Source organism: Betta splendens, chromosome 14 (assembly GCF_900634795.4).
Source record: "Betta splendens chromosome 14, fBetSpl5.4, whole genome shotgun sequence".
In the NCBI taxonomy this organism is placed as follows: Eukaryota; Metazoa; Chordata; class Actinopteri; order Anabantiformes; family Osphronemidae; genus Betta; species Betta splendens.
In genome coordinates, this window is record NC_040894.2 from 1023471 (window position 1) to 1036088 (window position 12618).

At 49.3% G+C, this 12618-nt stretch overlaps 1 protein-coding gene across 1 annotated transcript; it reads right to left on the reverse strand.

Annotated features, from left to right (window-relative positions):
• Positions 1-1227: 1227 nt before the first annotated feature.
• arl10 (ADP-ribosylation factor-like 10) lies at positions 1228-12618 on the reverse strand. The gene is made up of 4 exons (XM_029173740.3): positions 12449-12618; positions 5665-5848; positions 2687-2862; positions 1228-2259 (listed from the first exon to the last, which is right to left on the reverse strand). Exons 1-4 carry the CDS (start codon positions 12584-12586, stop codon positions 2086-2088), a joined length of 672 nt encoding a protein of 223 aa, XP_029029573.1. The 5' UTR covers positions 12587-12618; the 3' UTR covers positions 1228-2085.

The window sequence follows — 12618 nt, forward strand, 5'->3', positions numbered from 1 at the left end:
TAGATCCAGGGGGAGATGGGGCAAAGCAGGCAGGGAATTCTGCCTCCTCAGCCTGAAGGATGAAGCTGGTCCTGGCTTTGAGGCTGCTCCCTGAGGCTGAAGAGGCGATGGGCAGGGTGGGTCCCTGAAATGTGGAGGACCGAGTGAGGTGCGGGTTCTAGAGTTTATGAAGGGGGCTGTGATCCTCTCAGTTTTTGTGTTTTCCTGCAGGTGGCGCTGCAGCCTCTGACGGAACCCCTGCAGGAGGTGCACATGATGGAGGGGGCCCTGGCTCTGTTAAGGTTACGGGGGAAGTAAAGACACCGCTGGGCCCTCCTGGAACCTGGTGCTGCTCACCTGCTCCTCAGCAGCACCGCCGGCCGTGAGGCGGGTGTGGTCGGTGTGAGTTCTGTCGTCCACCACGATTCTCACTGCACCACGAGGCCAAGACGTTCACCTCGCTCCTGTGGTGGGTTTCATGTCTAACGGAGATGAAACCCACCACAGGAAATGATGGTGTTGAATGCTGAGCAGCTGACACTTTAGGACGGCAAATCATCCTTGTTTTGGAAGAAAAGTCAAAATTCAAAAAAATATAATAGCATTAAAAGTTAGTAACCAGTGACATCAAGCAGCTGGAAGCTTTTGCATAAGGAATGAATGAAACACAAAGATCAGACACCGAAGGCGTGAATGAACGGTGGACGCATCTGGACATGGAGAGAAGTCAATTTACATTTAAGTTTCAGACGGAGTCTTTAAATGTCTGTGGGCCGTTGACCAAGGTGTTGCTTGGTTTCTTCCAGGCCTTGATTCTTGAGCATTCAGCTCATTGTGACCTTATTGGATGCGGTCAATCATTTACAGCCTCGTTCCTCTGGGCAAAGTTCCTGATGAGTCACACGTCCTGCCTTGGAGAAAACATCCTCGACGAGCGCAGGAGGGAGGTGTTTGCAAAGCCAGGGCTGCAGGTATGGCAGGAATGTTAGCTGGTTGTGAGCTGTAAGACTGTAAAACACAGAGGACGAAACCACACCCTGGGATTTATTCAGCTCAGCTCAAAACCAGACTTTAGTAACTAGATAGAAACAAGTGGATAAAGACTCATAACAAAGAGCGCGAGACGTGATTGAACCAAAGAGAATGATTGTGTGTTTGCCATCAGAACATGTTCCTTTGAACAACCTGTACATGTATACTGGTAACAGCGACGCCATCATTGGCTGTTTGGAGAAAAAACACAGACTCCATAGTAGAATGTCTTTATGAAGAAAAACCAAGACAAGCACGGACTGAGTGGTTCAACAGCAGCAGCTTTGCTCACTGTGAAAACACTAGTGCAGAGCTTCAAGACATCAAATGGAATAAAAGCAAACACTGCTGCACAAACATGTCGGTGGAACCAGCAGCTACTTCCACAAACCTTCCATTCATCAAAGTGATTCTCAGGAGACGCGTCCTGATCTGAGATCAGCTGGACTCGATCGAGTGATGAGCTGGACTGAGGTCAGACTTCTGATCAGAGCCCAGAAAAGCGGCTGCGCTGCTCAACATACATTTATCAAGCCGATCGAGATACAGGCTGACGTTTGACCGCTGGCATTCGTGTCTTCAGATCTAAACCTGAAGACAAATCATAAAATGCAGAAGAAACTTTTTCTTTCAAAATGTCCTGAAGTCCCTTTAAATTCCTACAAAGCGTCTCCTAAATCTCAGAAAAGCCTCCGTGTAGGAGTTAAAGCTGGATGAATCCTCCAACCTGGCAACCCCCGACACAACATGGCACAGCCAGTAAAACCTGTCCATGGATGCACCTCCGTTTTATATACAGTGATCTACATGCGTGAATAACCCTGGAACAGGCCCACGTTAAGGCTGCTTCACAGGCTGAGTCACAGGTGATCTTTATTACTGTGACTCATGGATCCGTGAACAAAGCCTCGTCCCTCTGGTATCGTCCTCCTCACTCTGCTCCTCTTCTCCGGTGAGTAAGACAAAACAGGAGCAGGATGGATTCAAAGTAGCCTTTCTCTAAAACGTGGCACACACCTCCTCTGCCTCTAACCAGCCGGTGCTCGGAGGAGGAGGAGGATGCCCCCTCACGGATCAGACGAGCTGCAGCAGCAGGTCCTGGAAGGCGTCCAGGCCCCAGCAGGCCGTCCTCAGGGCCCCGTCGGCGCCCAGCTGGGCCGCCAGGAGGAACAGCTTCCGATCGTCGCTCACCGAGTCCAGCGACAGGGCTTCATGCAGCTCTGCCACGGTCACAGCGTTGGGCTTGTCCTGCAAAACAGAGCGCTTAGCGGTTCCTGCAGCCTGGGTTCTAAAGCAAAAGAGCCGACGTGAAACCGCCACCGCCTCCTGAGTGAATATACGTGGGTTTGACTCCAGTAAATGAGAAATGAGCGCCATCGGGTCCATGTGCGTGTTTCTCTCTGACTCCACAGTAAAAGCTTCAGCGGGGGAGCGCCGGCCTCCCACACGGAGCCGACCCGTGGGAGCGGCGCCGTGGGAGCCGGCGTCACCGCTTCCATTCACCTGCGTGAGCGTGTTTTCTACCTGATCTGCACTAATGAAGAGACGCTGACCTCATCACTCAGCGTCCCATTAAAAACGCACCACTCAGGTTTAATGAGAGACATGAAAGCTACACGTGTGCCATAAGGATGGTTCCGGTACTGATGACGATGGTGATGAAGAGCTTCGTTACCTGCTTGTTTCCCAGCACCACCACGGGCAGCTGCGGCTCCACCCTCAGCAGTCGGTGCAGCTCGGCCTTCGCCAGCGGGAGCCGGTTCCGGTCCGAGGAGTCCACCACGTACACCAGAACGTGAGTCCGCCTCAGGTAGTCGGACCAGTACCGCCGCAGGTCCTCCCTGCCGCCAACTGCAGCACACACAACATGGGCGTTCAGACTTCCTGCTGTGACACTGTGGTGGAAATTTTCCATAAAGAAGCAGATGAGAGAGTTGTCCTTTTGTGCGATTTATTGAAATAATAAAGAAAATAAAAATAATGGGGAAAGCAAATAAAAAGCATGGATGTTGATCGTGCACATCAACAAACCAAAAACCAGCTGGGGAGATCAGTGCACACACCACGAAGGTGTGATGCAAAGAGCCCACGATCCTCAAGTTGCTTCTGCCTTTTAGCTTCTCTGTCCGACTAGGGTGGAATGTGTTTCTAACCCAATCAAATGACATGCACCATCTCCTCCCTGTCGCAGTGTGTGTGAAGATTTTTACTTTCTCACACCTGCATCGCTGACGTCCAACTATCTGTGAGAAAGGAGCACCAAGTCTCAACAGACAGAGACACAACTCCCTGACCTTGGGTTTAGAGCTAGAGTTGAGAGTCTATCAGGCAGAGACAACCATTGAACAATGTAGGTGAAAATACATACAGTAAGACAAAACAGAACATAGTCATAAATCATATAATAACTGCATAGAAATAAGGAAGACACATTTTTTCCCATAACAGACACAAACTAGATAAATGAGTGGATCACGCATCAGAGACGCTCGTTCCTAATCTGAAGCTCCAACCTGCGCCCTCGTCCTCTGGTCAGTGGGATTTGGTACCAAACGAACCTCCTCAGCTGCTAAAGCTGGTTTCCTGCTTCAGGCGCTTTACATAAGAGCGTTTCCCAACCGAGCAGTGACGCGTTCACTCAGAACCAGAGCAGAAACCATGTGACATCACGTCTCTCAGTGAAGAATCAACCATGTTCCTTCTAGTAAAACACATTTTCTGTAGATTACAGTGAATTAGTCTGATTAATTTTTCCACCTCCAGACATCACACATCAGCAAAGCTCTGAGCAACAAGGAGCAGCAGCTTCTCCTCTCTTTTCTCCCCAGACATTTATTTGTCAGGCTGGAGTCACCTAGCGTCCATAGAGAAAGCCTGTTGTGTCTGGACCATCATCATTGTCATCATCATCATCATCGTTGTCATCGTCAGCATCATCAGCAACGTCATCATCATAATCGTTGTCATCGTCACCATCACCATCACCATCATCATTATCATCGTCGTCGTTGTCATCGTCATCATCATCATTGTCATCATCATCATCATCATCATCATCATAATCGTTGTCATCGTCAGCATCATCATCATTGTCATTATCATCATTGTTGTCATCATCATCATCGTTGTCATCGTCAGCATCATCATCATTGTCATTATCATCATTGTTGTCATCATCATCATCGTCATCATCATCAACGTCATCATCATAATCGTTGTCATCGTCAGCATCATCTTCATCAATATCATCGCCATCATCATCATCATCATCATCATCATCATCAATATTATCATTGTAATCTTCATCATCATCGTCATTATCATCCTCATCATCATCATCATCCCTGCGTTGGCTTCAGGGTTTCCTGGTCTTTCTGCCCAGTTGACCTTGATGCGAGGGCTCCGGGCGACGCCGGCTCACATTTTTCTTCTGTTTTTCTTACTTTCATTCTTTGGATCGCTCCACACGGTCTCGGCCGATTCCCTTCACATCTTCAGTGGAGGAAAAGCTCCATAGTACCAGAGGCTCTTATTACCCACAATGCCAATGTGCATGAGAGGTGACCTGGACTCGTGGCGCGTCTACATTCGGCACCGCACTGCAGGAATTCATTAGTGCTGGACTTAATGGACGGTGTTGCTAGGTAACAGGGTGGTGATGTAGCGGCAGAGAACCTGTCTATGCTCCACCTTCGACGCAGGCCTGACTCAGGCCTGGATGACGTTTCCTCCCGACCTCCGATCCCGGAGCCTATGTGACGTTGCTCCTCCACCGTTAGTTTCATCCCATTATCTAGAGGCTGCTGCAGGTCGCACCCAGAGAGACTCCACAGTCTCAGTCACAGGACATTTGGTGTTCGAGGCTCATTACTTTTTAATTTAAAAAGGCGAACGCATCAACTTGTATTTACAAATTGGGCAAATGAATAAATACGAATAGGTTTCGTCTTTTGCTCAGGAGCTGCTTTTGTAAACTAGATGAAAGTAAACCTGACGACGCTGTAATACCTGCAGCATAATGCTGCTCAGAGCCGGTACAGGCTGTTCAGTGCAATAGTAGCATGTCCTAATACTGAATGGGGAAACTCTAATCTCATCTTAAACCCTGAGTAAACGGATCTGCTTTGTGAAATCTAGAAGGTTTTTAGCTGGATTTCCCAGCGTCACGCCGAAGCGCCCGGTGCAGCTCCCGGTTCCGACCCGCTGGCCGGTGCCGGCGGCTCCACTCGCCTTCAGGAACGAGGAGCAGATTCTTCACAGGCTCAGGTTTGTGCGTGGAGATCATGAATGAATCAGCTCACGCTCCTCTGAAGGCATCCACCCGTTCTCAGCCCTCAGCCCGGATGAATGAAAGGCACCGCGCTATTTATAGCACGCGCCGAGGCGCCACTGGAATCAGAATATGCAGAGTTCATGCGTGCGCAAACAGAACCGAACCTAACTGGACCTTCCAGCTTTCATGGAGCCGCCTCACTGATGAGCGTAGGTGGAACCCCCCCGAGCTCCGGGTTCTGGCCGTTCTGTCCGACTCACACCTTAAGCTCTCCACCGTGAACGTTGGATGAAACAAACACTTGGTGATACCTGAGGAACCACATAAGGACGCGTGGACTGCGGTCTGCAGTGCGACGCTCAGGCACACAGGCAGCTTACTCTCCAGGAAGTCCAGCTGACAGGCCGGGCCGTCCAGGCTGATGAAGTTGAAGCCGCGCGTGGGCCGGCAGTCGCGCCTCTTGGCCGCCGGCGCCCCTGGACTCAGGCCTTGGAGCATGCTGCTCTTCCCGGCTCCGTCCAGACCCAGGACCAGAACCTGCCTCTTCCCACGTTCCTCCTCCTCCTGTAGATGACGGAAATGATCAGACATGTAGAACCCACAGAAACAGAACCCTGACGGCGGCCGATCGCGCAGCATGAAGTCTCACACTGACGTCTGGACGTGGAGACAGAGCTCCTTAACCTTCAGGAAGGAGAATCAGCTCCTGCGAAACACGGGAGGCGACACTGAGCTGGACGCGGACGAGTCACCGGGCTGCTCTGACAGGCCGGCGCTGAGGTCCAAACGGGTGCGACCCTGGGCTCCGTTCATGCTGCTGCTCTGCAGAGAGTCGGCTTCTGCATCGCAGCAGCAGCTGGAAGCGTTAGAGGCACCGTGTTAAGGGGAGGAACCAGCACAGGATCCGATCGGATCCGCCTCCGGGTCGAACCTCGGAGCAGCTCGTTCCTGAGGCCTGATCTTTTTAGCACGATCAGCACGGACTTTGTGCAAAGTGATCAATTCTTGCTCACTTGTTCTGGGCACCAGTCGTCTCATTAGGCAACAGCGGAAACATGAATCTTTTTACCCAACTCACTCTCCAGCCTTGTTCTGCATCTGTTGGCAAACGGATCGGACACGATTCGCATCGATCCCTTTGTGGAATCGGACACTTGACAGACGGATCCCGTCGGTCCAGACGCGTCTCATTAAAAGTCCTACGCAGTGATTCTGTAGTTGCTCTGAGCCACTGGGAAAAAAGCTCGGCTCAGCTTCAGATCCGACAGGGATTTAACGTCTTGCTCAAGGACACTCCAGCCAAGCAGAACTTGGCAACAGGATGGAAACACTAAAGCCAACCTGCCTGCATGAAGAGTCACTGAGCGGGCGAGCGAGAGAGAGAGAGAGAGAGCGAGAGAGAGCAGTGCCACAATCTCAGCCATCAGCAAGTCAGACAGTGAAGCTGTGGACGCGAGTGGCAAAAATCCACAGATTTCACATAAAAGCATCGCACGACTCCTGTGTCCTCAACCCTCAACGCATTGCACCAAAACCTGGTTCTCTTCTGGTTCTGGGGCATTTCTCTCATCAGCTGCTTCGTGCAGGAAACAGTGCTGCTGGACTGGACTTGATGGGACCAGTGCTCGTCTGGGTCTGGACCCTCCTGGTCCCAGTCCTCGTGAGACTGCAATGAGCTGCTGCTCTGGGCTAAAAACCTACACACATAAGGAACCAGGGCGGAAGGTTCTACTGCTGGAGCTCCTCCGGCCCACACTGCACACAAATACCAGTGTTGGACCAACAGCCAAGCTGACCCAGAACCCCGTTCTCAGTGTTCCGCTGCTGTTTCCCACCTGGAGCCCCTCAGGTCACGGTCAATCCGTTTGTCACCTCCACCGGAGCCTTAATTACAGAGAACGTGGGTCCCAGGATGACAAGGTTTAAGACAGACTCTGACAACAGGATCCAAAGGCGGCTGAGCAGCCTGTTACAGCTGCTACTGGTGGAAGAGGAAAGAGGCGCAGACGTGCAAAGACCAATGAATGTGCTCAACAAGTTCAGTCTGCAGCTGTGGAGATGCGTCCGCCGCCATAAGACACGGCCGCGAGCGTCTCCTGAGACCAGTTAAAGCCTGGTTTCACAGACGAATGAGAAAATACAGGATCCACGAAGTGAAAATGCGTCTACATCGCCCACATTTACGTGAAAATCCTATTAGAATTTACATACGTCTTTTGGTTTCTCTCCTCTCCATCCCTTCATCCCAACGGGTGGAGGCGCATGGCCGCCCTGAGCCTGGTTCTACAATCGTTCTCCTGGGTCTACAATCGTTCTCATTCTCCTGGTTCTACCACCGTTCTCCTGGTTCTACCACCGTTCTCCTGGGTCTACAATCGTTCTCCTCGTTCTACAACTGTTCTCCTGGTTCTACAACCGTTCTCCTGGTTCTACAATCGTTCTCCTGGTTCTACAATTGTTCTCATTCTCCTGGGTCTACAATCGTTCTCATTCTCCTGGTTCTACAATCGTTCTCCTGGTTCTACAATTGTTCTCCTGGTTCTACAGTTGTTCTCATTCTCCTGGTTCTACAATCGTTCTCCCAGTTCTACAATCGTTCTCCTGGTTCTACAATTGTTCTCATTCTCCTGGGTCTACAATCGTTCTCCTGGTTCTACAATTGTTCTCATTCTCCTGGGTCTACAATCGTTCTCCTGGTTCTACAATCGTTCTCCTGGTTCTACAATCGTTCTCATTCCCCTGGTTCTACAATCGTTCTCCTGGTTCTACAATCGTTCTTCTGGGTCTACAATCGTTCTCCTGGTTCTACAATCGTTCTCCTGGTTCTACAATTGTTCTCATTCTCCTGGTTCTACAATCGTTCTCCCGGTTCTACAATTGTTCTCCTGGTTCTACAATTGTTCTCATTCTCCTGGGTCTACAATCGTTCTCCTGGTTCTACAATTGTTCTCATTCTCCTGGGTCTACAATCGTTCTCCTGGGTCTACAATCATTCTCCTGGTTCTACAATCGTTCTCCTGGTTCTACAATTGTTCTCATTCTCCTGGTTCTACAATCGTTCTCCTGGTTCTACAATCGTTCTCCTGGGTCTACAATCATTCTCCTGGTTCTACAATCGTTGTCCTGGGTCTACAATCATTCTCCTGGTTCTACCACCGTTCTCCTGGTTCTACCACCGTTCTCCTGGTTCTACAATCTTTGTCCTGGTTCTACCACCGTTCTCCTGGTTCTACCACCGTTCTCCTGGTTCTACCACCGTTCTCCTGGTTCTACAATCGTTGTCCTGGTTCTACCACCGTTCTCCTGGTTCTACCACCGTTCTCCTGGGTCTACCACCGTTCTCCTGGTTCTACCACAGTTCTCCTGGTTCTACCACCGTTCTCCTGGTTCTACAATCGTTGTCCTGGTTCTACCACAGTTCTCCTGGTTCTACCACCGTTCTCCTGGTTCTACAATCCTTGTCCTGGTTCTACCACCGTTCTCCTGGTTCTACCACCGTTCTCCTGGTTCTACAATCGTTGTCCTGGTTCTACCACCGTTCTCCTGGTTCTACCACCGTTCTCCTGGGTCTACCATCGTTCTCCTGGTTCTACCACCGTTCTCCTGGGTCTACCATCGTTCTCCTGGTTCTACCACCGTTCTCCTGGTTCTACCACCGTTCTCCTGGTTCTACAATCGTTGTCCTGGTTCTACCACCGTTCTCCTGGTTCTACCACCGTTCTCCTGGGTCTACCATCGTTCTCCTGGTTCTACAATCGTTCTCCTGGTTCTACAATTGTTCTCATTCTCCTGGGTCTACAATCGTTCTCATTCTCCTGGTTCTACAATCGTTCTCCTGGTTCTACAATTGTTCTCATTCTCCTGGGTCTACAATCGTTCTCCTGGGTCTACAATCGTTCTCCTGGTTCTACAATCGTTCTCATTCTCCTGGGTCTACAATCGTTCTCCTGGTTCTACAATTGTTCTCCTGGGTCTACAATCGTTCTCCTGGTTCTACAATCGTTCTCCTGGTTCTACAATCGTTCTCATTCTCCTGGGTCTACAATCGTTCTCCTGGTTCTACAATTGTTCTCATTCTCCTGGTTCTACAATCGTTCTCCTGGTTCTACAATTGTTCTCCTGGTTCTACCACTGTTCTCCTGGTTCTACAACCGTTCTCCTGGTTCTACAATCGTTCTCCTGGTTCTACAATTGTTCTCATTCTCCTGGGTCTACAATCGTTCTCATTCTCCTGGTTCTACAATCGTTCTCCTGGGTCTACAATCGTTGTCCTGGGTCTACAATCGTTCTCCTGGGTCTACAATCGTTCTCCTGGTTCTACAACCGTTCTCCTGGTTATACAATCGTTCTCCTGGTTCTACAATTGTTCTCATTCTCCTGGGTCTACAATCGTTCTCATTCTCCTGGTTCTACAATCGTTCTCCTGGTTCTACAATTGTTCTCCTGGTTCTACAATTGTTCTCATTCTCCTGGTTCTACAATCGTTCTCCCAGTTCTACAATTGTTCTCCTGGTTCTACAATTGTTCTCATTCTCCTGGGTCTACAATCGTTCTCCTGGGTCTACAATCATTCTCCTGGTTCTACAATCGTTCTCCTGGTTCTACAATCGTTCTCATTCTCCTGGTTCTACAATTGTTCTCCTGGTTCTACAATTGTTCTCCTGGTTCTACAATTGTTCTCCTGGTTCTACAATCGTTCTCCTGGTTCTACAATTGTTCTCCTGGTTCTACAATTGTTCTCATTCTCCTGGTTCTACAATCGTTCTCCCAGTTCTACAATTGTTCTCCTGGTTCTACAATTGTTCTCATTCTCCTGGGTCTACAATCGTTCTCCTGGTTCTACAATTGTTCTCATTCTCCTGGGTCTACAATCGTTCTCCTGGGTCTACAATCATTCTCCTGGTTCTACAATCGTTCTCCTGGTTCTACAATCGTTCTCCTGGTTCTACAATCGTTCTCCTGGTTCTACAATCGTTCTCATTCCCCTGGTTCTACAATCGTTCTCCTGGTTCTACAATCGTTCTCCTGGGTCTACAATCGTTCTCCTGGTTCTACAATCGTTCTCCTGGTTCTACAATTGTTCTCATTCTCCTGGTTCTACAATCGTTCTCCCGGTTCTACAATTGTTCTCCTGGTTCTACAATTGTTCTCATTCTCCTGGGTCTACAATCGTTCTCCTGGTTCTACAATTGTTCTCCTGGGTCTACAATCATTCTCCTGGTTCTACAATCGTTGTCCTGGGTCTACAATCATTCTCCTGGTTCTACCACCGTTCTCCTGGTTCTACCACCGTTCTCCTGGTTCTACAATCGTTCTCCTGGTTCTACAATTGTTCTCATTCTCCTGGGTCTACAATCGTTCTCATTCTCCTGGTTCTACAATCGTTCTCCTGGGTCTACAATCGTTGTCCTGGGTCTACAATCGTTCTCCTGGGTCTACAATCGTTCTCCTGGTTCTACAACCGTTCTCCTGGTTATACAATCGTTCTCCTGGTTCTACAATTGTTCTCATTCTCCTGGGTCTACAATCGTTCTCATTCTCCTGGTTCTACAATCGTTCTCCTGGTTCTACAATTGTTCTCCTGGTTCTACAATTGTTCTCATTCTCCTGGTTCTACAATCGTTCTCCCAGTTCTACAATTGTTCTCCTGGTTCTACAATTGTTCTCATTCTCCTGGGTCTACAATCGTTCTCCTGGGTCTACAATCATTCTCCTGGTTCTACAATCGTTCTCCTGGTTCTACAATCGTTCTCATTCTCCTGGTTCTACAATTGTTCTCCTGGTTCTACAATTGTTCTCCTGGTTCTACAATTGTTCTCCTGGTTCTACAATCGTTCTCCTGGTTCTACAATTGTTCTCCTGGTTCTACAATTGTTCTCATTCTCCTGGTTCTACAATCGTTCTCCCAGTTCTACAATTGTTCTCCTGGTTCTACAATTGTTCTCATTCTCCTGGGTCTACAATCGTTCTCCTGGTTCTACAATTGTTCTCATTCTCCTGGGTCTACAATCGTTCTCCTGGGTCTACAATCATTCTCCTGGTTCTACAATCGTTCTCCTGGTTCTACAATCGTTCTCCTGGTTCTACAATCGTTCTCCTGGTTCTACAATCGTTCTCATTCCCCTGGTTCTACAATCGTTCTCCTGGTTCTACAATCGTTCTCCTGGGTCTACAATCGTTCTCCTGGTTCTACAATCGTTCTCCTGGTTCTACAATTGTTCTCATTCTCCTGGTTCTACAATCGTTCTCCCGGTTCTACAATTGTTCTCCTGGTTCTACAATTGTTCTCATTCTCCTGGGTCTACAATCGTTCTCCTGGTTCTACAATTGTTCTCCTGGGTCTACAATCATTCTCCTGGTTCTACAATCGTTGTCCTGGGTCTACAATCATTCTCCTGGTTCTACCACCGTTCTCCTGGTTCTACCACCGTTCTCCTGGTTCTACAATCTTTGTCCTGGTTCTACCTCCGTTCTCCTGGTTCTACCACCGTTCTCCTGGTTCTACAATCGTTGTCCTGGTTCTACCACCGTTCTCCTGGTTCTACAATTGTTCTCCTGGTTCTACAATTGTTCTCCTGGGTCTACAATCGTTCTCCTGGTTCTACAATTGTTCTCATTCTCCTGGTTCTACAATCGTTCTCCCGGTTCTACAATTGTTCTCCTGGTTCTACAATTGTTCTCATTCTCCTGGGTCTACAATCGTTCTCCTGGTTCTACAATTGTTCTCCTGGTTCTACAATTGTTCTCATTCTCCTGGTTCTACAATCGTTCTCCTGGTTCTACAATCGTTCTCCTGGGTCTACAATCATTCTCCTGGTTCTACAATCGTTGTCCTGGGTCTACAATCATTCTCCTGGTTCTACCACCGTTCTCCTGGTTCTACCACCGTTCTCCTGGTTCTACCACCGTTCTCCTGGTTCTACCACCGTTCTCCTGGTTCTACCACCGTTCTCCTGGGTCTACCACCGTTCTCCTGGTGCTGTTCAGTGGGACATATTGGGTTTCACTGGTTCCTGTCAGCCTTACCTTCCTCCTCTTCTACACTAACAGCTGCTACTCGGTCATTACTATCCATCAACCTCATCAGTCATCTGCAACCACAGACTGACCCGTGTTAAACACTTTAACACACAGTAACCCAAAGACGGCAGCAGTCGCTCCCACCTCCTTGATGGTGCAGTATTCCGCCTGCGGGGACCATATTCGCCTCTTGTAGAAGTAGTTCAAGGCGATGAAGAGCGCGGAGCCCAGGGCGGCCACGGCGGCGGTCAGGGCGATGGAGATGTGCCGGAGGAGAACCATATGTGGAGCGAGCGCTTCGTGGACGCCGACGG